The sequence below is a fragment of the Panicum virgatum genome, chromosome 9K (assembly GCF_016808335.1).
Source record: "Panicum virgatum strain AP13 chromosome 9K, P.virgatum_v5, whole genome shotgun sequence".
Taxonomy (NCBI): domain Eukaryota; kingdom Viridiplantae; phylum Streptophyta; class Magnoliopsida; order Poales; family Poaceae; genus Panicum; species Panicum virgatum.
In genome coordinates, this window is record NC_053144.1 from 23,686,000 (window position 1) to 23,711,011 (window position 25,012).

General features: G+C 44.9%; 2 protein-coding genes across 6 annotated transcripts; one reads left to right on the forward strand and one right to left on the reverse strand.

Annotated features, from left to right (window-relative positions):
* The first annotated feature begins 1,319 nt into the window (after positions 1–1,319).
* Positions 1,320–3,794, forward strand: LOC120648601. 2 transcript variants are annotated; one of them, XM_039925330.1, is made up of 7 exons: positions 1,320–2,222; positions 2,328–2,395; positions 2,484–2,489; positions 2,593–2,646; positions 2,793–2,839; positions 3,100–3,171; positions 3,515–3,794. In XM_039925330.1, exons 1-7 carry the CDS (start codon positions 1,868–1,870, stop codon positions 3,630–3,632), a joined length of 720 nt encoding a protein of 239 aa, XP_039781264.1. In that variant the 5' UTR covers positions 1,320–1,867; the 3' UTR covers positions 3,633–3,794. The 2 variants fall into 2 exon arrangements, with proteins under 2 accessions (XP_039781264.1, XP_039781265.1); XM_039925331.1 differs by lacking the exon at positions 2,593–2,646 and having other exon boundaries at positions 1,322–2,222.
* A 426-nt stretch (positions 3,795–4,220) lies between these two features.
* On the reverse strand, positions 4,221–23,456 carry LOC120650870 (protein CHROMATIN REMODELING 20-like). Of its 4 annotated transcripts, none has more exons than XM_039928162.1 (26): positions 23,250–23,426; positions 21,789–22,169; positions 21,335–21,397; positions 21,157–21,252; positions 20,976–21,068; positions 20,334–20,524; positions 20,027–20,255; positions 19,331–19,426; positions 18,539–18,616; positions 17,933–18,403; positions 17,528–17,811; positions 17,367–17,454; positions 17,080–17,277; positions 16,705–16,824; positions 16,268–16,434; positions 14,161–14,302; positions 13,806–13,955; positions 13,638–13,693; positions 13,268–13,565; positions 7,421–7,556; positions 7,229–7,284; positions 6,761–6,993; positions 5,619–5,822; positions 5,470–5,548; positions 5,108–5,340; positions 4,221–4,866 (listed from the first exon to the last, which is right to left on the reverse strand). In XM_039928162.1, the coding sequence occupies exons 2-26, from the start codon at positions 22,098–22,100 to the stop codon at positions 4,491–4,493; spliced, it is 4,449 nt and encodes a 1,482-aa protein (XP_039784096.1). In that variant the 5' UTR covers positions 22,101–22,169; positions 23,250–23,426; the 3' UTR covers positions 4,221–4,490. The 4 variants fall into 4 exon arrangements, 3 of the variants coding, with proteins under 3 accessions (XP_039784096.1, XP_039784098.1, XP_039784097.1); XM_039928164.1 differs by having other exon boundaries at positions 4,275–4,866; positions 21,801–22,169; positions 23,250–23,456; XM_039928163.1 differs by having other exon boundaries at positions 4,443–4,866; positions 23,230–23,444.
* Positions 23,457–25,012: the final 1,556 nt, after the last annotated feature.

Below are 25,012 nucleotides of genomic sequence, written 5' to 3' on the forward strand. Positions count from 1 at the left end.
AAGACGTTCAAAGAGTGCTAGGATTGGATCTTTTGGCAAACAAGTAATCCTGAAGAACGAAAGGTTGGGCTGTTGGGCATCAAGCTCGTGAGTCGTAAGGCAAACCGCAAACGTGTTTCTTGTACGCGCATGGCGGTGGTGAACCGATGAAAGGGTTAGACCAATCTCAATAAAAATTTCATGGAAAGATTTACGATATCAAATTCTACACTATATCATCAATTTTACTAACATGGCGAGTAAAGAGAACAAAGAAATTTCATAGGATAAGAGAAGTCTCATTCCATGAAACTCAGCCGGCACAATTACCTAGTTTTAGCTTTTGAGACTGGCCTTAGGGCGCAATCACATATGTAACTGTTGGCTTTTCAAAAAACATATGTAACTATTTCAAACTGAGTTGATTTTAATGTGTAGTTTACCAACAATGATTTCTACTCCCTCCATTTTAAATATAAGATCAATTGCAATATTTAATATACACCTAGATATACATTATGTCTTTAAAAGAATCAAAACAACCTACTACAATTTTAGAACTGAGGAAGTAATCTTTACATACAATTAGAAATATCAGGAGGTTGATAAGTTCGACGAAGTGATGCGGTGACGGACCTGACTCCGCATTAGAGGTGGCTTTGACAAAAGTTACCTGCAAATGGTTTGGGCCAGAGTGGTTTTAGTGGATTGGATTTGCTCTGGACTTGTTTTGGTTGGTTGTAAATGGGCTCATCATATTAATTGATTTGGTTTGAGTTGGATGCTGAAATAAATAGTTCGGCCTGATTTGAATTGGGCCTAAATGATTTGGTTCTAAATAGATCGAGCCTATCAATTGGAAACGGTTAGACATCCACGGTAAACCCTATCCCGCGACCTGCCCCGGACGGCCAGACCCTATCCTGCGAGTCTGCGACTCCACCACCCTCGGCCGCCACGGCACCAGGCGGTCGCGGGTGCCTCGCCGGCGCCACGCCTCCACCGGCCACCGTCGCCGTCGGCAAGCCTCGCCGACCCGCTGCCGCCACGCCTCGCCGGCCTGCCGCAGCCACGCCTCCATCGGCCGTCGCCGCCGCCACGCCTTCCAGCACCCGCTGGCCGCCACCACGCTCGTGGACGCGGAGCCGCCGTCGCCACGCATCGCCGGTTCCCGCCACCTCCGTCACGCCTCGCGGTCGCCGGTTCTCGCCGCTGCCACGCCTCCGCCGGTGAGTACTGCCCTCCCTCTAGTTGTTCATGGCCTTCTTGTTGGCCTCGAGCTGGCATCAAGACGAATCGATGGATGGGAGGAAGCGTAAGGGAGGGGATCTGGTAGTAGGGCGGGTGTACGTACCCTTGGACGCCTTATTCTTCTCGGCGTTCCTCTCGCGGGCCATCTTGGACTTTTGGCCGGTGCCGCCGCCCATGGCTGGTGGTGGTTCCTCCGATTTGGGTGCTCGTGTGAGAAGGGTTATGGTCCAAACTTCTTATGCGTCCATCTTGTTCATTTAATTCATACCCCAAACTTCTTCTTTGTGAGAGCAAGCAGCACTTCAGGGTCCTGCTTTGTCTGCATATATGCGTCCATCTTGTTCAGTTTCTGCAGTACATTGTTCTGGTGTCAGGACACCCTGTTAAAATAAGTTAATGAAATATCTGAAATCCGTCGATGAATGGTACATATGCAATGTCCACCTGTCCCAAAATCTCAAACACCATTAGTACTTTGATTTTCTTATTCAAACAGCTAGAAGGAGTGGCCAAAAATAGTTCTGCAAATTTACCAGACTGAATTGATCTAGGAAGAAAGGACCATCATCAAATTTTGAAAGGGAGCTGTCTATTTTGTCAGACTGATCAGACTGTTGGTTCACCTGTGCTTGGGAAAATGGTACTAGAAGAAGAATTTGCTGATTACAAATCTCGTCGTCGAGTTGTTCGTAGGCCAAAATCTGAGATTGACACATATTTGGAAGAGGATCCTGCCGAGGATAGTAAAAGATTTGATGTGTTGGGTTGGTGGAAGGCTCGTGCTGATCAGTTTCCTGTCTTATCAAAGATGGCTAGGGACTTTCTTGCTATCCCACTCAGCACCGTATCATCTGAATCGGCTTTTAGTTGTGGCAATAGGATTCTAGGGGACACAAGAGGCTCGCTAACGCCACAGATGTTGGAGGCTTTAGTTAGTGCAAAAGATTGGCTCACTATAGTCCAAGATAAAGATAAGGATAAGGACGATGAAGGTACCCACTGTTTCTTTTACCTTCAATCGTCACCAAATTCTTATTTGAAATCTGCATAGATGAGAAGTTGTTCTTAAGGCAAGCTCCTCTCTTTTTTGGATGTAGGGATCTTAAGTGGAGCTGTTGGGGTCGGTGCAGGGCAAAATATGCCACATTTTGTAAGCATGCTACATATAAGTATAGCACATTTGTTGAATATACTGTACTATACACAACTGAATATATACTCTATATGAATTGAGAATTTTCTTTTTCCATTAGTCTCAGGTAACTGCATAGAGTACTATGAACCAGTTGGACTGAAGTGTGCAACATGTAGAGCAATATCTGATTGCAGCTTCACTATTCTTTTTCCATTACTATGAACCAGACGGGCTATGTTGCGCCTCTTCTTATTGCAGCTTCTTTTGCTGGAGCATTGCAGGTATGGATGCTGTATATTTCTTCGTGCCCCACCTATTCGAACATGATTTGAACCTTGAATTGCTCTCAAGACTGCTCTAGACTAATAGAACAAATGTGTTTATTCTCTTTTATTCCCCTCATAATTAACTTAGTTGCCTTATGTAGAGTTTGCTGTCATTCAGAAGGTATTCAGCATGGATAAACCCAATCAGGTACCTACTTCATGCTGACATTTGAATGTCTTCTTTTAACAAATAAATGTTGAGCTGAATATCCATTAGCATCTTGTGCTTTCTAGTCAAAATCTTTATAGCAAGTCAATTTCTTGCACCAAGCCATATAATGCAGGTAAAATTTATACCCTGTATGCATTTTCAATATGAATTGATGAACTGACGTGAAGGTAGATGATTACATCAGTTGCAGTTACTACACACTGAAGAGCTGATATGTTGATGCGTTTGGTATGTAGGCACCGTATGTTGCTCAGCAGTTTGGTCTTGGTTCTCTCCAGGGATTCCCAGGCATGTCACCATTTGGGCAGGTAACCTTCTCATCTGCAACCACCACCCTTTCATAATGGTCCTCAAATCCCCCAGGTCATTACTGAGAGATTTAGCTGGTTTTATCAGCAATTGATAGTGTATAAGACCATAAATGGTCATCGAGCGGATGTCCACACATTCTCCTCTACAGAACCAGTTGCATCCATGGAGTAATTTTTATTTGTATGTCACTCCAATAACTGAGATTCATAAAGCGTGACATGAACTTATTAATACCTATTGTAACTAGGTGATGCACCATGTATTCTGACATGCAGGTCATGTAAGAATTGCTTAAGAAGCTAAATTGACAGTCACATGGTTTATGTTTTTTTGCTGCAGGCTCCACCTCCAGACATACAATCACTCCAGTTCCTTAGCAGCAACCCTCAACTGGGGCACCAGACTACGGATCAAGGCCAGTACACCATTCCAGTCTGGGATTTCCTGTGATGTATAATATGTGGCTTATGCCAACGTAGCAGCGTATTTGTAAATTATGTAATAGCCAATAATGTAGAAACAGCTCTGGGTTGCTCAACATGCTTATGTAAATGAAATCGTCGAGCATGGTAAAATCGTCAGCACAAAATGAAGCCAATCAAAGATCTGGGGAATGGCATTTGTTTTGTCTGCCTTTAGCCGTTTGCTACTGTTTGGGCTCACGTTTCTGTGAGACCACAATGGGGAGAAACAAAACTTAGCCGACATCAGAAAGAAGGAAAGATTTTTATGGGTCAATTGCAGGACGCGCGGATGCCGTTCTGACGCTAGCTGGACGCCATGGGTTTCACAATGGGTTCAAACAATAGTTTTGGAGTGGATCGGTAAATCATATAATCTAGTGGTGGGGTGGATTTGTTTTTTAGTCAGCGGATTGGTTTGGAGTGGGTTTATTTTTTTTACAACACTAGTACGGATTGGTGCGGGTACAAGTTGGGCTTCAGCCCACTAGCAGGTTGAGACGAAACCGAAGATTGCTAAGCAGAGAGGAATATGATGTACAAATTTAGACAGCCAGCTCGGCTCAATTAATGTTGAAGACTGCTGAACACAAGTAGAGAATGAATTAAGAATGAGAATTAAGTGCACAACAACGGTATGTTGCCAAAACTATATTTCATCAGGAGCGTGGAAGTTCAATTGCACGTGATGCGCTCTACCACGTGGACCACAAAAGCTAGTTTCTTTTTTACTTTTCTTCTATACGCTAGTAATCCTGCATACGCAATGTATACACACTACCTGAAGTTAGCATTTACAAAAGAACAAAATGAATCTGTTTCTGAAATGCCACATTGACCTGGGCCTTCCAGCATCATCTCGATCTACCATCTCTATTTAGTGTCTCCCAACAAATCTCCTGGCCACATTCAGCACAGGTAGTCCTGCACCCTGCTTTCGTGCCATGGCTTCTTAGAGTCAGCAAGTGGGTTAAGTTGTTGCACTTCTTTTGGTTGTTTGAGTTAAGTTTAGGTTGCTGCAGCTGCCGGCTTCTTGAAGCAGCCTTAACTGGCCGCACAAGGTTGGGATCTGTTAGAACCTTAGTCATGTTTGATTTTCTCTCGGGATCACGTACTGCATTCCTCAAAGCCTCCCACTCTAACAAGGCCATGTCTTGTTCCTCCTTTGTAAGCCTTTCTTCTTCATTTTCTTGGAGGAGAGCTTCATGTTCATGGTAACCTGCAATCCACCTGTAAATTCCAAAAAGATGTTACCCAACAAGCAGCAGCTTAGTACAGTTACATAGTCAAAACCAGAGAGCGCACATTCATGTTAAAATATATGTATATAAGCTGCAAGGCAATAGAGTGAGGAAATAAACAGACAAGGCATTTCTGATTAGATAAAAAACTAAAATTCTAGGATTTATGCACATATAGCATGGTATTCCATCAGTAGTATTCAGAAGGAAAGTCATAGGATGAGCATTACCGAGTTTGTTCGCTGAGTAGGTTCAGCATTAGCCTGTCCACAGGTACAGGTTCGGAAGTTTCAATAGTGTTGGAAGTGGATGGCTTCTCAATCACGGTTGTAGAACCGTTCTCATTCGGTTCCATCAATTCCTCTTCACCAAATTCAAAAAGATGCAACATCTCTTCTTTGGAGATGGTTCTTGAAACTTGCTGTCTATCCACCACCCTTGCCGCGAGGCCTTCTTTTGTCACCTATTAATACTCAATTAAGATGAGTAATTTTTCAAACAAGGATGGACCTTTATCCACCAGGTACAAGAGAATAGCTTGGATAATTCAAAATGAGAACTCCAGACCAGAAGAAGAAAAATACAAAATTACCTGCCGCTTATATATTTTCTCTTCCATTGTTCGATGTGCCATTAGGCGGTAAGCATATACAGGTTTGGTCTGGCCATACCTGGAAAGAATATTCACACTGGATACATAAATAATCGCATGTAAGTGCAACTCAGGTGACGAGTTCTTGCCTCCAAACACGATAAATGGCTTGCAGATCATGTGTTGGATTCCAGGATCCATCCAGAAGAACCACTCGATTTGCAGCATGAAGGTTAATGCCTAGGGATCCAGCACGAGTTGATATCAACGTGCATTTTACTCTTGCATTTTCAGGGTCGTTAAACATCTCCACAAGATTCTGTCGATCAGAAGACGGAGTGCTCCCATCAAGCCTGTTCAGCATGATACAGATATATGATATTTGCAAAATCTGCCAGTCATAATGATGATAAACAACTCTAGTAAAAAAATAAATTCCAAGAATAAAAAGTCTTTGCAGAAATACATATCAACAATGATTGTATCCAAGCCTTTTGTTATGCCCATGATTGCACTAAAAGATTATACTGTCATGCTAGAACTACTGAATATTCCAAAGAGATGACAGTTTGCCCTAGGAAAAAGGAACATGACAATGTCTGGAATCATATAAAAGGCATACTCACTGACCAGAACACTGGAATACCTAGAAGAGCTAAGATAAAAATAAAGATGCTTTTGGTTTAAGGAGTATGACACGATTGCAGATTTCTTAGTCCCTACTTGAAGTCCTTTTGCTGCATTTATGTTTTCTACATTATTTATAATGATAGATTAATAGTTCCAAGCACCCCAGAGCTAACCAAATTGCAGATCTTTCAGGTTTCACAATGGTTTCATTCCCACATGAATTGGAAAGAAATACCACTTTCCAGAATCACAGTCCAATTCCCAATGGGCTTTTCCCTAAGACCTATATTTTGAGTTTACAGGAACAAACATCATAATGTTGGAAGGCCATGGAAGTAGTTGCATACAAAGCCTTAGCTCAAGGATCTTGTTGAAGCAGTAGAGTAAGGGTGGTAATCGATCATGGCCCTAATGCCCCCTCAAAATTCAACTCATCCCTTAATCATATTTACCTCAAAAATATATAAAATATGAGCCCAGCCCTTTTTGAGCCAAATCCTTATGGTTTCTAGGCTAAATTTGTAAGCCCTTTACCACCCCCTACTCATGAGCATGTAGACACAAAGTATAAGAACCAAAAGAAAACAGATACTTGAGAAACTACAACACCAGCAACTGCAATGTACTTGTGTAGAAAACAAAATCAACTGTGGAATCATACCTATACCAATCCTTCCCTCGCTTCCAATGTTTGCCTTCTTTTCCTTTGATTTGCAATTTTGACAGATAAAACTCCACTAAATCCAGAGTGGTCAAGCTCTGGCTAAACACCAATACTTTGTCACCCAATTCAGAACTTTTTGACAGGATATCAAGGAGCAAAATCATTTTGCCACTGTAATCTGCCTCCATATAAGTATTCTCATCTAGAAGGTCCTCCCACCAGTTACTTTCCTACAATAAAAAAGAAAAGGCGTAATCAGACCAAACGCTTAGTGTGTCGTACAAAGTATTCCACCGCCTAAGTATTTATGGGATTAAGTTATTAATCACCCATTATGGCACATACATAGAAACCAGAAAGATGTCTAGTGCACAGCTAGCTACAATAGAAAAACTGTGCATTAAGTCCCTTGGAGTACTATAGAATGGAAGTTTCAAATATTTTGAGTTTGATAAAGTTAAGTACCTCATTCATAAAGTTGCTTTTTTTGGACTGCTGATCAGCTCTATCCTTCTGCTTCTCTGTGAAAATTATAACAAAGTTTAGAGCAGGTGTCTGTCATAGGGGCTTCAAAAGTTCAAATGATAACACAAAGTACTTTTTGCAGATTGGCCAAACTCTTGTGAGTATGATAAAAACAGGGATATAATAAATTACCTCCATTAGGCAAGTATGTTTCAGTATTATCATCACTTGAACTCTCATCCATCATAAAGTTCTCAACGGCATCCTCGCGACGCAAATTTCCTCTCTGTTCTTTAGCCATCTGGAGGAGCCCTGGATGATTCCATACCTACATTTCAACATAGTGGAATTGTCTTGGTAATTGGTAAAGAAAAAGGAGCCTCCACTTTTAACCTCAAGGGCTAGAAATTATCACATCAATTATAGAAAAAGAAAGTTCCTCCAACAGTTAGGTACGATGGATCCAAATTATAATGGTCGAGGTTAATTTGACAAAAAAAATAAAAATTAATATGCTATGGATGGGAATAGTGCCGACATAAAAATGTTCTTTCTAAAAAGAATTATTGATCTCTCCCTGTACTCATCTACAATTATGAGATCAGCTGTAGTTGGTATTATGTTATAGATTGATACCTTAAGGAAACCATAAAGCACAAGCAACTATGATGCTACAGCTCCACTCAAGTGAAAACAACTACTCCCTCCGTTACAAATTATAGGTAGTTTGACTTTTTTGACACCAAGTTAGACCACTCTTCTTATTCAAAAATTTATGCAAAATATCACTTCTTTTGTTGTGGCTTGCTTTATCAATACAAGTTCTTCAAGGATGACTTAAATTTGACTATATTTGCAAAAAAATTTAATAAGACAAGTGGTCAAACTTGGTGTCAAAAAGTCAAATGACCTATAATTTGGAATGGAGGGAGTAGACAGCAATTCCACCTTGATTTTATCCAAGAAACAGCACAAAGTGTAGGAGAGAATAATAGATTATATTCCTCTAAACCCTAGAAGGGTGGGATATATAATTCCTATACATGGGCCTCTAGATGGGCCTCTATACATGGGCTCAATATACACCAACACCCTCCCGCAGTCTGAACTACCGATGCAGCGGTGTTCAAGACTGGACAAGAAGAAAGTACAAATGGCAAATACCCCCCGCAGCCACAACTAGCCACCTGCTACGTTGAGGCTGGAGCGAAACTCCGAGAAAGTCGAGGAGGGTAGTCCCTTGGTGAAGATGTCAGCAAACTAGGAGGTGGTCGGGACATGGAGTACCCGAACATCGCCGATTGCGACACTGTCGCGCACGAAGTGCAAGTTAATCTCCACGTGCTTCGTCCGCTGATGCTGGATGGGGTTGGTGGAGAGATACACGGCGCTGATGTTGTCGCAGTAGACGAGCGTGCTCTTGGCGAGCGGACTGTGGAGCTCTGCCAAGAGCTGTCAGAGCCAGGACGCCTCCGCTACGCCGTTAGCGACAGCACGGTACTCCGCCTCGGCACTGGAGCGGGAGACAACCGACTGCCGCTTGGACGACTAGGAGACCAGGTTGCCGCCTAGGAAGACGGCGTAGCCGGAAGTGGAGCGACGAGTGTCCGGACAGCCAGCCCAGTCAGCGTCGGTGTAGACAACCAGCTCAGCAGAGGACGAGCGGTGAAGCACCAAGCCGAGGTCCACAGTGCCACGGACGTACCGGAGGAGACGCTTCAACGCAGCAAGGTGTGACTCCCGGGGATCATGCATATGGAGACAGACCTGCTGAACCGTGTAGGTGAGGTCCGGCCTGGTGAAGGTGAGGTAGTGCAAAGCGCCGGCCAGACTCCGGTAAGCAGTAGGATCAGCCACCGGATCACCCAGATCAGCAGACAGCTTCGCCTGAGTGTCGACAGGAGTGAAGCAGGGCTTGGAATCAGTCATCCCAGCCCGCTCCAGAATATCAAGTGCGAACTGCCGCTGGTGAAGGAGAAGACCAGACAGGCGAGGCTCAACAGTGACGCCCAAGAAGTGGAGCTGACCCAGATCCTTCATAGCAAACTCCTACTGCAGAGAGGAGATGACACACTGAAGCAATCGCTGACTGGAGGCGGTGAGCACAATGTCATCGACATAGAGCAGCAGATAGGCAGTCTCATCTCCACGGCGGTAGATGAAAAGAGACGTGTCAGATTTGGCCTCGGTGAACCCCAATGTCAGCAAGAACGTCGCGAACCGAGAGTACCAAGCCCGAGGAGCCTGCTTCAGACCATAGAGAGACTTGTTGAGCCGGCAGACTATATCCGGACGACTCGAGTCCACAAATCCCGCTGACTGAGAGCAGTAGACAGTCTCTGACAGAGTGTCGTGAAGAAACGCATTCTTCACGTCCAGCTGGTGCACAGACCAAAAGCGCGAGAGCGCAAGCGAGAGGACCGTGCGCACCGTAGCGGGCTTCACGACTGGACTGAAGGTCTCATCATAGTCCACACCAGGCCGCTGAGTGAACCCCGGAGAACCCAGCGAGCCTTGTAGCGCTCCAGTATGCAATCAGCCCGACACTTATGCGTCCAGATCCACTTGCCAGTCACCACATTGCAATCAGACAAACGCGGCACGAGGTCCCACGTCTGGTTGGCAAGAAGAGCCGCGTACTCCTCTTCCATCGCGTGACGCCAGTGGGGATCCGCCAAGGCGTCGCGGACAGAGGAGGGTCCCAGAGAGACCCGCGGCTCTCTCTCGGTGACGGAGAGAGTCGCGGCCTGAGACGCCATCCGCCGAGTCACCATAGGATGGATATGCCGAGGATCCCGATAGATGACTGGCGGGTGGTACACCTCCGGCTCGGCTCGGCTCGAAAGGGAGCCGAAGGCGGCGGCGACGACGGCTCCGGTATAGGCGTCGTTGGAGCCTCCGGAGCAGGAGGCGGCACCGCTGTCGGCGCCGAACGACGCCGGTACACCTGCACCGGCTGAGCGTACCGCGCAGGCGCAGGGGAGGCACCGGGGCCGCGCGTGGCGCAGCAGGAGACCGGGTCCGCGCGCGGCACGACCAAAGGTCCGGGGGCCGCGCGTGGCGCGACCGTGGGCACCGGGGCCGCGCTCGGCACAGCAGGGATCACCGGAAGCGGTGACGGTATGCCGGGAAAACCTGCAGGAAAAGGACAGACAGGTAACGGTGGTTCGGTTGAACCACCGGGTCAGTCGGAAACAGAGACTCCAGCTCAGGGTCAGGAGGAGTGGAGGAGGTAGAGTAGGGGAAATCCAACTCGTCAAAGACAACGTGTCGGGAGATCAGGACGCGGCGAGAGGTGAGGTCAAAACATCGGTACACTTTGTGGTCATCGGTACACTTTGTGGTCAGGGGAGTAACCAAGGAACACACGAGTCGAGCGGGGCGCCAGCTTGTGAGGAGCAGTGGCGGAGGTGTTAGGATAACACGTACACCCGAAGACCCGAAGGTGGTCGTAGCGAGGAGGGGTACCGAAGAGAGCGTGGTGTGGAGTGGGAGCAGGAGAACCAGTGGACGGAAGGCGGTTAAGCAAGTAGGTGGCGGTGTGGAGGCTCTCAGCCCAGAAGCGCGGGGGCAGAGAGGCTTGGATCAGAAGGGTGCGCACGACATCGTTCGTCGTGCGAATCATCCGCTCAGCCTTGCCGTTCTAGGGTGAGGTATACGGACAAGATATACGCAGCTGAACACCCCAAGAGAGGAAGAAGGAACGGGAGGTGGAATTGTCGAACTCACGCCCGTTGTCACACTGGACGGCCTTAACGGTGAGGCCGAACTAAGTGGACACCCAGACGAAGAAGTGGAGGAGGGTGGGGAAGGTCTCAGACTTGGCTCGCAAAGAAAAAGTCCAAGAGTAGTGCGAGAAATCATCGACCACCACCAGATAGTACTTATAGCCAGAAAGACTGAGTACAGCAGAGGTCCACAAGTCACAGTGAACAAGATCAAAGGCATGCGTCGCATGCGAAGAAGAAGAAAAAGGGAGCCGAACATGACGACCAAGCTGGCACGCATGGCAGAGGGGCTCAGCAGGAGCTCTAGTACCAGGGACATCGGTACTACGACTGAGTTGAGCCAGAACGTCGCGGCCAGGGTGACCAAAACGGCGATGCCAGGTGGAGGAACACGGCGTCGCGGAAAAAGCGGCAAACCAAGACGGCCAGGGCGAAGAAGAAGGCGAGAGTGGTGCAGCGGAAGAAGGAAGGCGAAAGGTGTAAAGGGGCCCCGTGCTGTCACACCGAAGTAGCGGATGCCGGGAGGCCGAATCCTTTACAGTGAGACCAGAAGAATCAAACTCGATGGAACAAGAATTGTCAGCTGTAAACTGACGAATGAAAATAATGTTATGAACCATCTAAGGAGCCACAAGGACATTGGGAAGAAAAGAGCCAGAAGCAGAACCCACGGCGGTGACAGGAAGGCAAGACCCGTCACCAACCATGATGGAAGGACAAGAAGAGGATACCGGCATGTGGGGTGGTGTGGAAGGAGGCACCCGAGTCGGCGATCGACTCAGTGCTGACCGGCGGCGTCCGCCCCGTGGCGCTGAAGGACTGCGCCAGTGCGGCCTGGTCCCACCCCCCAGGCCAGGTCGGCTGCTGGCTGGGTGGAGCGGGCGGGGTCCAGAACGGCGCGAACAGAGGAGCAGAAGCGGCGAACATGGCCGCCGGCTGGGGCTGAGGACGAGGGCCCCCTGACCCTGAACCGGCCACATCGGGATGCGCCCTGGCCATGGGGCGCAGAAGGATGGCCAGGGCGTACCTCCAGGACCAGTAGCAGGAGTGGGAGCCGGAGTCGGGTCCGGAGTGCCCTGAGCACCACCACGTCCCATCCGCCGCCGACGCCCTCGGCCTCCCCCACCCCCGGTCTGGCCGGTGAGAAGAGCACCAAGGAGGGGGTCGGGCGCGGGCGCGTGCACGGGAAGTCTGGCAGCAGGGGCGGCGCCAGGGGCTCCGGGTAAGGTGGATCCGGCGGACGGGGTGGCGGCGGCGCCCAAGGGCAGCCACGCGCCCAGGGCGGCGGCCTGCGCGGGGTCCCTGGGCGCGACGGCCTGCGCGGCGACGAGGGAGGCAGCGGCCCGCGCGGGGTCCCTGGGCGCGACGGGGGTTCCCAGAGCATGGGAGGTCGCGGGCAGGGGCAGCCACGGCACCCCAGAGCAGGGGAGGTCGCGGGCGGGCGCTCGACCGCCACCGGACGCGGGGAGGTCGCGGGCGGGGGCAGCCACGGTACCCCCAGAGCAGGGAGGTCGCGGGCGGGGCAGCCGCGGCATCCGTAAACTCTGGACTCGTGCAACGAACCGCAACGGTCTGCTCAATAGCAGCAAGCGCGTCGAGCTCGCGTCGCAGGGCACGCCAGGCTGCGGCAGGGGCAGCGGCGGCGCCCTGGGGGGCGTCCAGGAGCGTCGACGCCTGCTGCAGGGGGGCGCCGTCGGGGGCAGGTGCCACGCCCGCGCCCTGCCCGCCCTGGGCGGCGGATCGGGCGGCGACGGGGGCCCAGCCAACTGCAGGGGAGTAGCTGGGGCGGCAGGGCACCGTAGGGCAGCCAGCAGCTACTCCCTGGGCTGGGCGGCAGCGGATCGGGCGGTGACGGGGGCCCAGCAAGCTGCAGGGGAGCAGCAGGGGTGGCAGGGCGCCGTGGGGCAGCCAGCAGGGGCGGCGTGTACGCCTGCACCCTGGGTCTGAGCGGCGCTGGTGGCCAGCACAGCGCCAGGGGACTGGGCGGCTGCGGCGGCAGCGCCTGCGCCGCCCTGGGCCCGCGCGGCCGGCGCGCCTGGGGCAGGGAGATTGGGGAGGGGAGGGAAGGACAGCGCGGCGGCGCCAAGGGCAGAGGCGGAAGCGGCAGCCGGGATCCACGCTGCGAGGAGGAGGAGAGGGAAGGAAGGGGCGGCGGCGGCGGCGGCGGCTGCCATGGGAGGAGAAGAAACCTATGATACTATGTAGGAGAGAATAATGGATTCTATTCCTCCAAAACCTAGAAGGGTGGGATCTATATTTCCTATACATGGGCTCAATATACACCAACACAAACGATGCAGGGTAATCATACCTGGGCTAATGTTTGGTACTTGGCAAAGAAGGAACTGTGAGATTTTTCTGAATAACCACTACTTGAGAAACCATGAACATCCAAGAATCTTCTGTATAGCTTCCTCTGCAGCTGAGATAGCTTTACAGTAATAACAAAAACCTTCTTAGGTGGTAGATCATTCTTCACAACATTCATGCTCATCCGCTGGACAAAACCTTTCAGTTGTTCAAACAAAATGTGTGATCGTTTGTTCATGATCTTTACATCGTCTGATGTTGAATTCGTGTGTTGCCCATTTTCAATGGGGTTCTGGAACCTGATAATACATGACTTATTATTCCAAATTTCAATAACATTACAGTGCATGTATAGTAGAGCATTCATTTACCTGTTTCGAAATTCATGGCTACTCCCAAGAAAGCCTTCCCTGACAAAATCAACCATCTGCTCACAAGATTAAACCAAATTCATTGCCAAACCACTAGTATAACATCATGATAATGTCAGTAATTGGATGAATAAGCAAACAAAACAGTAGGGATGCACTGCTTCTTACACAATAATATTCCATCAAATTATTCTGCAATGGAGATCCAGTTAATGCAATTCTTCTCTGCGTCCTTACTTGTTTCAGAGCCAGTGTAATGTCAGCCCTCCGATTCTTTATCATATGTGCTTCATCACATACAAGAATGTCTGGTCCACACTGGTAGTACAATGAACAGTGTCAAAATCCCACAGGTAACTTGTAATAAAGTTGGGAGAAAACATACTATATTGTAATGCATGCCATATTACCATAAAAGCATGACATTATTTGAAACCTCAGAGCATAGCCAGAAAAAACCATCTAACAGCAACATAAGAGCTTGGAACAATGACAAACAATAGCAAGAAACATGGTATGTCACCTGCAAAGCATAAGTAATTTCGTTTGCAATATTTTTGTCCTTCACATGCTTTCCAAGGGATAAGTTCCTAAACGATGAATATCCGATGAGAAGCACTCCGCCTTTTACTCGCCATTTGGTTAGTAAATCTGGTCTTTTAACCCTGCAAAAACAAAGGTCAGAGGGAGTCTTCCATCCTACGTAGTAGATAAAGATTATCATGGGAACCATCACATCACAAAATTCATAATAATAGTAAAACCATAATCTGATGTAACCAGAGGGAGAAAACGCATGGCGCCATACATAAATAATGGAATCATGCAATGCAATGAAAAAAATGCCAGAATAATGCAATATAGAGAAGGCCAATAAACCTTGGTTGAACTTGAGGCTTGATCCATAATCATGCTAATGTTCATAGAACCATTTGACCCAGTAAGATTGTTACAAGCCAATAAAATAAAAGAACATTTAAGCAAAACTTAGATGAGCTTTCTTCTTTGATAAGTGTTGCCCACAAATTCAAGAAAAGCAATCAGAATGAAATCCTGGGAATGACCCTATCGAATTCATGATCAAATGAACCCAATACAAGCATTAAGTGTATATAGTATATCAAACAACCTTCAAAGTTCCAAGATTCCCAATATAACAAAAAATTGTCAAACATGGACCTTGAGGTTCTAGCTAGAATTAGAATATAGACCAAATTGTCAGGTAGAGCTGCAGCAGGTTGCATAAGTTTTTACAGGACTTAAGCAGCTTTCATAGAATGTTTGCAGTTGAGTTGTACTACTCATGATAGCTGTTTTGACGTCATGTATTGTACTATTGTTTGAATTGCATGATTTATCTTCTTTCCTAACTAAGCATATGTATTACATACGTTGCTTTGGACAGGGTGCAGGAAACTGAAAGAGATACGACTCAGAAATAGTAGATTGATTATGAGATGCATAGCATGGGTTACATATATGTTGGACCAAGGATAAAGGCCCCCACCCCTCCCACTATAACACCTGGGTTTTATGGTCGGGTTGGCTAGGTGGGGCGCTCTAACATGGTATCAGAGCTGAGGTCCTGGGTTCGATCCCTCCCGGCCACGCATTTCCGCTGCACGATTTCCCCTGCGTCTCTCGTGTGCTGAGACCTGCTGCGGGCTACGCCGGGCACTATAACCTGCTGCGGGCTAAGCCGGGCTCGCACGCCGTAGGGGGAATGTTGGACCAAGGATAAAGGCCCCCACCCCTCCCACTATAACACCTGGGTTTTATGGTCGGGTTGGCTAGGTGGGGCGCTCTAACAATATATATGGGCAAGGAGGTCCAAGGGTTGGTTTATAGAAGGCATCAAAATAGGAGATCCTTGCTAATCAATCATCTACAAAACCCTAGCTGAGCACAAGGCCAATGGGCCTATGCGGCTGCAGCCAAGAAAGCCCAAAGGGCCTAACCGAAATACATTCTTCTAACAGATTCTTCAAACTTTGGCTGCTGAAGGAAAATATATAGTGAAAGTAAAAATAAGAGGCTAGTGGTTAAAGTTTCATCTTGTAGACACGCCATCTCCAATGCAACATACATTTGTACAAACATGCATTTTTAATATAAATGTGACATACATTCAGAAGAGCTCCCGCGCCCCACCCTACTGTCATAGTCGGACTCACGTACAAGAGGCGGCGCAAGGCAACAGACGAGAACTAGCAAGAGGTGACGCAAGGCAACAAGAAGAGTCCTAGTTGGTTTAGATTAGATTGGTTCGGTTAGATTGTTTTGGAGTCTGTTACCCGGCTTGGCATAATATAAGTCATGACCTGGGATTAGTTTTGGCATCTAAGATTGTATCTGAACATTGGCCTGGGTTCCTGCCTCCTTGCCGCGCCGTGAGCTTCAACCATAGCTCCGGCGCGCCGACGAGGTCTAGGGCCACGGCCGCCTACCTCCTTTGAATACAATCTTCGCAACGTTCCTCCAACCAACTCTCATCCATCCCTAGCCCGTGACACTACTTTTTCATTAAGAAAAAGTGCACGTCCATACTCATTAATGGCACAAAAAGGCTCTAGTTAAAACTTTAACTGCGTGTATAACATAATTTAACAAAACAAGAAATTTATCCTCACCTCGCAACATCTTCCAACATAAAAACATGAAGAGGCTTCAGTTCTGCTGGACGCCATCTGCTAAACTCTTTCCTCCAGTTATGAAGAACATTAACAGGGGTAACAATAAGTGCTGTGCGCAATCCCAATTGAGCACATTTCATAACAGTGTAGAGGAATGTAATAACCTGCAAGGTGCAAATGAACAAAGATAAGAATGTAACTCCCATTATGTCATGTAATGGAAGTGAAGCATGCAAAATAAAAGTCACCATACAGTAACCTTACAAATATAAGAACCAACAAGCCCACCAGTATACAAGTATAAAAATTGAAGGTGATTGATTGACATGCACGGTCTAGCTCCAGCATATAATTGATTGCCATATGAACATGTAGTTGTAGCATACAACAAATGGATAACTATTAGGAAAATATATGTTTAAGACAACACAGACCTGAAAGGTTTTCCCTAGGCCCATATTATGCGCCAAAATGCAGCCAAGACCTTTATCCCCAGACTTCACCTTTTTAACAGATTGAATAATATTTTCCCACATAAACCTTATTCCTTCTACCTGCAATATCGTATATTCAGTCAGATTCAGATATGGGCTCCAGTACTGGTAGTTATTGTTGGTGCAAGAGTAACAGCATAGCACTTGACAAGCAATTGAATCCCCCTCATTAAGTCATCATGTGTTCAGGATTCCTTTTTGAATGATTCAACATGCAAACACATTATAACTTAGCAATTTTCATCTCAGAGTCCTATTAATTTGATTTAATTACCAAGAAGAATAAGCAAGAGAGGAATTTTTGACCATGCAGACCTGATGAGGCTTCAGTTTAGAAGACATGCTGCTTGGAATTCTAACAGGTTCCTCATCTTCCTCCCTGGCAAGGTTGACTATATGCCCATCCCCAGCATCCTCTAAAGAGACTTCCAATGGGACTCTGAAGGAAGTATTCGCATTCCTTAATTTGCTGGCAGATTGCTCTTGCATGGACTTCAAATGGTCTTGCCTTGCCTTCAAAACAATGATAAAGTTACAGCCTAGATTCTGCTTCAGACAACAATATATATAAAATAAAAATACAAGACTGAAAGACCGCAAACCTTCTCCATTGCAATTTTGCGCTTAGTTTCCTCCCCAAGTTCTGTATCATCCATAATTCTTCTAATCCTCTTCTTCATTCTTCGCTTGCTGATAAATGGTTTAAGGAATGACCAGAAGCTCAGCTTTGGTACACTAAATAAATTAGCAGAAAAGATCATACCTAACAGGACCGTTGTTTTCCGGTCCAGAAAGCTCTGGGTCGCTGGTCTCTGAATCAGAAGATTCAACACCACTGAGGGCCTTGTCACATTCAGAAATTAAAATTTCCAGTTGACTGGGCATACAGCAGCAACACTGCCAACCAGTGGCTTTAGCTTCTGATGAGCATTCTTCACCTAAATTCTTTAACAAACAATTTGTACAGAAAAGCAGCTTACAAGAACTACAACTTTGAAGTAGTTCGCTTTGTGCACACCAAGTGCAATAACCACCAGATACAGGATCCTGCGCAAATGCAAACAGCACCTCTGAGAATTTATTAACATCTAGTTCAAGACATCAGAAGTCAGACCTGATTCTGTCTAAAAGTTCAAAACTATCTACATTAAAGAAGGTAAGCATTCACCTCAAGACGATTCTTCTCTATCACAAGAAATCTGCATGGTCCACAAACAGTAACATCCAGTACTGGGTGGCGATGCACGTCAGAGGCATTCAACATTTCAGTGCAAATAGTACATTTGAAAGCTTTAGGGAAACTTTTATCACTGAGCTTAGGGCTTTGTGATGGGAATAGATCAAGATCAATGATATCAACCACCTTTTCAACTCTTGCTGAGCCACATTCCCTATCATTTTGTAAAGCTGGCTTGCTATCTATCTGCATCTCATCATCACTTTCTATTATCACAGTTTCCGATCTCTTCTGAAAAAGCTCATCATTATCTTCACATGTACGCTTCAATGTCTCAATAGAAACTTTGTTTTCATCAATTTTAAGCTTCTTAGATGAAGGAAGGTCACTTTCCACACCCAAAATAACATTTTCTGATGGAGGAGGCTTCTCATGGCATGATGAGACTTTACCGAGGTTCTCCTGCAAAACAGGAAAGGCTGGATTAGATATAAGAAATTTACTGACAAATCACAGATTCACAGACCAATCATCTATGTGTATTTATAACATATTAGTAGACTTTAAATACAAAACTATTTATCTTTAAATAAGTACCTTAGTGCCTCTCACCCTTTTTCCTTTCGAACGACGCTGCAGGCAATTCATTATTTTTGCATCATCCTCTTCCTTCACCTACATTAATGATATAACTTAGTTTCCCATTAATTAAGGAAATACACCAAGGAAACCCCTATTAAAAACCTATCCCGTGCTACTACAAACACAGCAGCTAAATTAGAAGTAGTGATAGTAAATTCTGCAGTTGGGTTACAGTGGTGTTACCACTACCAGCAAGCTCGCCCAAATTTGCTAGTGCAACCAGTAAGAAAACATAACATGGGTGGCTGACTGGCTGCACTTCAAGAAGGGCCTATACACTCTGAATCTCTGATTTTGTGGGTCAAGCAGTCCCAAACAAGAGAGCTTGTTGCTGATAGCTAAACTAGACGAGTGTGTAGTAAGAGTGCTAATGAATCTTTCCTATCATTTTCTACATTATTTGCTGAGACCTGATAGATGATGCTGATTACAGGTTTATAAATAATCTGCTGATGTCACTGCAACCTGCCCAAAAACATTGACATGCCTCCCAACGGTGTGAAAACCAAGGATGAAACTAAGAAGAAACTATTAGACCACACTTTACATCCACAAACAGTAAACCCTATACTGGAATAAGAAACAATGTGAGAAGCTGGAGTGGAAATAAGGCATACACAAGCTCAAAGCAGCAGCAGCAGCAGCAGGTCCACAGGCTGAAATTAACAATAGGTACATAGAGCAAAACCAGTGGCATGTTTGCAGTTTTAACTAATTAGTAGAGCTAGTTTAGTAGTCTAAGCTGACCTTTCTGTATTTCCTTCTCTGTTCCTCAGAAAGCTCTACTTCATCTACACCTTTTATATTATCAAAAACACCGTCAACTTCAGCTATCTCCTCCACCTAATAATAATGAAGATTTAGAAAGGAAGAGCCATTATACACGACATGTCAGTTATCTAAAAGTATAATGGTTTATAAAGATTGACCGAAAATCATTCTCTATTTATTTGTTTTTATATTGACAAAGAATGTAAAGAGAAAAAAAAAGACATTAATAATAGTTGCTGTACATAATATAGCTCAAATGGCCTAATAAAATTCGCAAACACTTCCAGCTCATCACAGTATATCTTTCAGTAATAATATTTTTACTGTACATGTTATTGTGAAAGATGAAATACATGACTCTACGGACACCACGGTGACACTCTACTAAAGATTGAAAAACTAAAATTGGTCAATGTTAAACAGGATCGGTAGGCATTGTGTGTATGAGAATTCCCAATACAATAGACAGTATTCACTACAAAAATAAAAGTTGTATGCTCTTTGTCCTAGTCTTGACCAGCCGCTTGGTCCTAACATTGCGGGAAAAAAGCACTTAAGTTTGCAATCCAGAAAACTCTTTTTAGGATAAATTTCAAGAATTCCATGGATTAGGATAATAAATAGTATAATGGGGACATCACAAAATCAGAGAACAATGAGTTGAAGTGGCACCTCGTCAACTCCAGGAAACTGGAGACCTAATGCAGCAGCTTCCTTGGGGGTACTTGCAAGATAAACCGATGCCCAGTTACTCCTACCAAAAGTATTTTCAACATTCTCCCTAGATTTAATAAGTTCATTGAATGAACTCCAACTTTTCTCAATAGAATCACCATCCTCAACAGGAACTTTTCCAGCAAGAAAGCCGCTAGCACCTTCCTCCAGTAACCTCCCGTGTTTTCTGATTCAAGCAGGTAGAGTAAAGCTGAGATTCATAAAATAAACACAGAAAAAAATCAAATTTTAGCCCCAAGATTACCTCCTTGCAGGTCTGCAAGACTGGAGGTATTCATCAGCCTTTTTAATGGATAGGTTAGCTTCTTCAGGCACTTGAGATCCAGCCCAATGGGCCCTCCTCTTCCATGCTTCAGTTTCACAAACATCTGGAACTTGACTTTCGATTGACTTATAGAGTTTGGGAAGTTCAACTCCAGCAGCATCAAGTTGTTCCTGCATTGCAAACAAATGTGAATTTATCTTCAGTCAAATGCATAATGTCGGATTTTTAAAAATAATTTTCCAACAGAAATAAAAAAAACCATACCAATCGACGTGGGAATAAAAATAATATGCATCAATTTGATATAACCAGCCTTATAGTCTAATACAGAACCAGTACAGAAAAAAAGGGCTGCCATTTTCTTTGTGAGCAGTAAACCGAATCCTCCAACAGAATAAGTACAAAACAACTCCAAAGATACCAGAAATGCAAGTGACATTATTCTTCATAGAAAGACAGGTCACTTAGGTTCAGCACTAAATGTTAGTGTGCATTTATACTGTACAAGAATTTAGGAAATGCGTACATCTTGGACAGCGCATACAGATGGAAGTAACTCAAGTAAGTAATATTGTAGCATGGACACACCAGAACACTATCCTATTCAGGGAAAAACATTACCAGCAGAATAGAACTACGTGTCTCCAGATCATCAAGTTCATTTTCCCATTGCATCTGGAATTGCTCCATCTCAGTTGACACAGCTGATTCTAACTACTTGTATTAAAGAAATATATCAGTGCATAGAAAGTTAACAATTAAGGATTATGAATTAAAAAATAAATCTGAACATGCTTAAAACCTCATCTCCTTGAAGCCTCTCGGATAATTCCAATCTTACTTCAGTTTCAATTTTGTCCATTGACTCCTTTTCAAGTGATTCTTGCGCTTCCGCCGCCTAAGAGTTGCCACAAACGCAATCAATGAAATGAAAAAAAAATAAAGTAAAAGAAACGTACGTGTAAAACAGAAATGATTACTTTGCTCTCAACTTCAAGAAATTCATAAACCAATTCTTCAACTTCTTCCTCAGTTAGAGGTACCTGTTAGAAAATCAAATTTGAAAAATAAAACACAGAGAGGGGGAGTTACAGAATACTATTTAACTTCAAAATAAAGATGCTAAATTTTAGTCCATCAAATTTTTAAACTGTTAAAGGAATCTACATTGTAGTTTATAGGAAGTCTTACTAACATACAAAAGGTATCAATGATATAGAACAGAATATCAGAAAACAATAAAACAAAATAATTATGGCTAATAAGAGTCCCCAAAAATTCCATGTCAAGTTGCAACATTTCTCAATGCTCACTAAATACTAATTACATAGTATTGTTACCTCTATTGAAAGTATCTGATATTAATACAAACAGAACTTACAGAACTTAAGTAGGCCACCCTAGATATTGAAATGGTTTATTAGATTCACAAACCTCAGTGTCTACCTCAGATGCTGAAGCTTGTTCATTATCTGATTCGCGGAGAAAGAATTCATATGAGTCAGCCTCTGAATCGTCATCAGTAATGGATGTTTCTTCATCATTCACATTATTGTCCACTGTTCTGCAAACAGGCTCCTTATGCTCCTTAAATAGATCGTCTCTTATGTTAGTTTTTGCTCCAGCTTTATTTTCATCATTTTGGGAGTCAATAATTATTATATCAACATCTCCATGTTGTCCATTTGGTTGAACAGATTCCATCTTTTTCAACTCGTCATCTGATAGTATCCCATCCTTATTCATAGCTTTATTATACTATTTACTTCTACATAAACATATCTCATTCCATCTTGGCGTACATGATCTATTTTACTGCAAACAAAATATAATACAAAAGTAAAACAAATGAATAAGCAAAACATTAATGTGTATTTGCACAGGTACCAAATAATAAAAATAACAGCAAAAAAAATGGTATGTCGACAACAGAAATTAACACAATTGTAGGTTTCACTGAAGTGTTAATGAATCAGGACACTGTTTACTGCTGAATTTAACATACTGAAACACAAATACCTGTTACCTAGATGAATTAAATCATATTCCCATTCGATTAACTTCGATGCCGAATATAAAAGCAACCTAGAACATGTACTGGCCTAAACTGCAGAACAGCATTACAACAAATGGCATGCCTTCCAGAAGTACTGTCTTATCACAGCACATTAGCATAATTCTCAAGAACGATGATAGGAAACCAAGTGAGCAAACGGATAGCATGACGTGGTAACTACAAATTATACTACCCCGCAAGTTCAGCCGTAGTCTTTGTATGCTAGCTAGTCAAACTCGTAAATGTCTGAATACTCGTGATAGTGCAGCATTACCCTCAACAGGTCCGGTTTTTTACTATTTTCCAACATAGCAAACGCCTAATTTGGTTGAAGTTGTATAAAATGAACATTCTACCATCTCCTTCGTCAGGAAGAACAACATTGCTGGACTACAGAAATGTTTGTACTGATGCAAATCGTTTCTCCTTTTTTTTCTCTCAAAAGGAGAGGCAATGCACTGCCGAAGGTTAGCCTGCCCACCCAGAAGAACTGAACATTTCGGAGGACCAAGCAAAACCCACACGACAAGGGAACGATGGAATCACTCCGCCGCTGAAAGTCGCGCCGTACCCAACCAACACAAAAACCCAAAACCAGCGCGGAGGACTCGACGCGGGGATGGGGGTTCCACACTTGCTCAGTTCAATCTGAGCCCCAAAGTCCTCGCAAAGCAAACCGCACCCGCACTCCCGCGCCCCCAGTTGAGAAACGACGAAGCCCCACGGCTCCAACCAACCACGATCCCCCGCGCGCCCCAAAAGGAAGACGAACAGAAAAAGCAACAGCGAACCAACCGAACCACGGATTAATAACCACACCAGCGAGCGAAGAGGCCAACCAGGGCCCGGGCGGATCTCCGCCCCGCCGGACCGGGAGAGCGGCGGGCGGAGAATTCGGCGGCGCGGGGCCGGGGTGGGGAGGGAGCGAACGGCCGGCGGTGTCGCGGTCGCCGGAAGGGAATGGCCTAGGTTTTGAAAATATTTTTAGGGCGTGCGTGATGGAAAAGGTGATCCTCACTGAGGGCGGGGAAGGGGGTTTTGTTTGTGGGGAAAGTGGGGGGAGGCGAAAAGCGCTGGAATAAAAGAATGTTTCTTCACTCAACCGCTGATGATGATATCCCCCTCTCCCTGCCGGAGGAGTCTCCTCTGCAGATGGACTCAGTGGCTGACTGGTGGGCTCTACAACCATCAGGTTCACCTGCCAGTGACACAGTCCCTCTGTATTCCCTGCCTCCTCGGCTCCTCCTCGGCTCGGCTCCTTCCTGCGCAATCCAGTCAGTCGGAAAACTTTTGGAATTTTTTAACAAGGTCGTGTTTAGTTGTGCGTTAAAGTTTTTGAAAAGACATTTTTTTATATTTGAAGTACTAATAGACTAATCACAAAAATAATTACAGAACTCGTCTGTAAATCGCGAGACGAATCTAATGAGCCTAATTAATTCGTCATTAAAGGTTATTTAATGTAGCATTACTGTAGCAATTTAGCATCTAATTACAGCCTAATTAGGTTCATTAGATTCGTCTCGCCATTTATAGACAGCAGTCGCAATGTGTTTTTTATTTCGTCTAGATTTAAGTTTCCAGGTGCCGGAAAAAGAATTTGGAATTTTGATTTTTGTAACTAAACACGGCCTAAGGTTGTGTTTAGATCCGTAAAATAGTGGTAAAAAGAGTCACATCGGACACTGTAATATTTTTTGTTTATTTGTGATAATTGCTGTCCTATCATGACCTAACTATGCTCAAAAGATTCGTCTCGTCGTGTACATCAAAACTATACAATTAATTTTTTATTTATCTACATTTAATATTCCATGCATGAGTTAAGAGATTTAATGTGATAGGTGAATAATGAAGTTTGGAGAGAGAAATTTCAGAAACACAAGGCAACTAAAAATGCCGCTCCGTGAAAAGGGGGAGGGAGAGGGCGGTGACCGGTGGAGAAAGAGGCCCTGTTCTCTATCATATCGTAGCACACAATTCTCGAGAAAAGAATCTCACATGCATGGAGTACTAAACGAAGTTTATTTGCAAAACTTTTTCACGGATGGGTGTAACTTTTCACGACGAATCTAATGATAGTAATTAATCGATGATTGGCTATAGTGATGCTACAGTAACCATCGTCTAATCGTGGGGTCAAAGGCCTCATTAGGTTCGTCTCGGGAAATAGCGCAGGGTTGTAGAATTAGTTTTGTAAATTGCCTTTATTTAGTACCTCTAATTATTGGTCAAAATTTTTGTGCTACTTGTGCTACCCACAACCAAACAGGGCCAGAGGCCGGTTTTGGCCTCGATTGTCGTGACGCATTTCGAATTTCGAATCGGTTGTGCGTTGCCGGGTCGGCGTTGGTTTTTGTGAAAATAATTTTTGTTTTTTGCGCCATATTGCGGGTGGAGGAGCACCATTAGCACAACTACACAACTTTTCATAATTTTCTAGTGAGATATGAGTTTGTTAACGAAAATGTTTTGTTTATATCTAGGCTGGGTTTGGTTCCCATGGGGTTTAAATTAAGTCCAGTTTGGATGCAATTTAGACGTAAGATTAATGACAAAACAAATTTCATGACCCTAGACTTATTCGGGAGACGAACCTAAG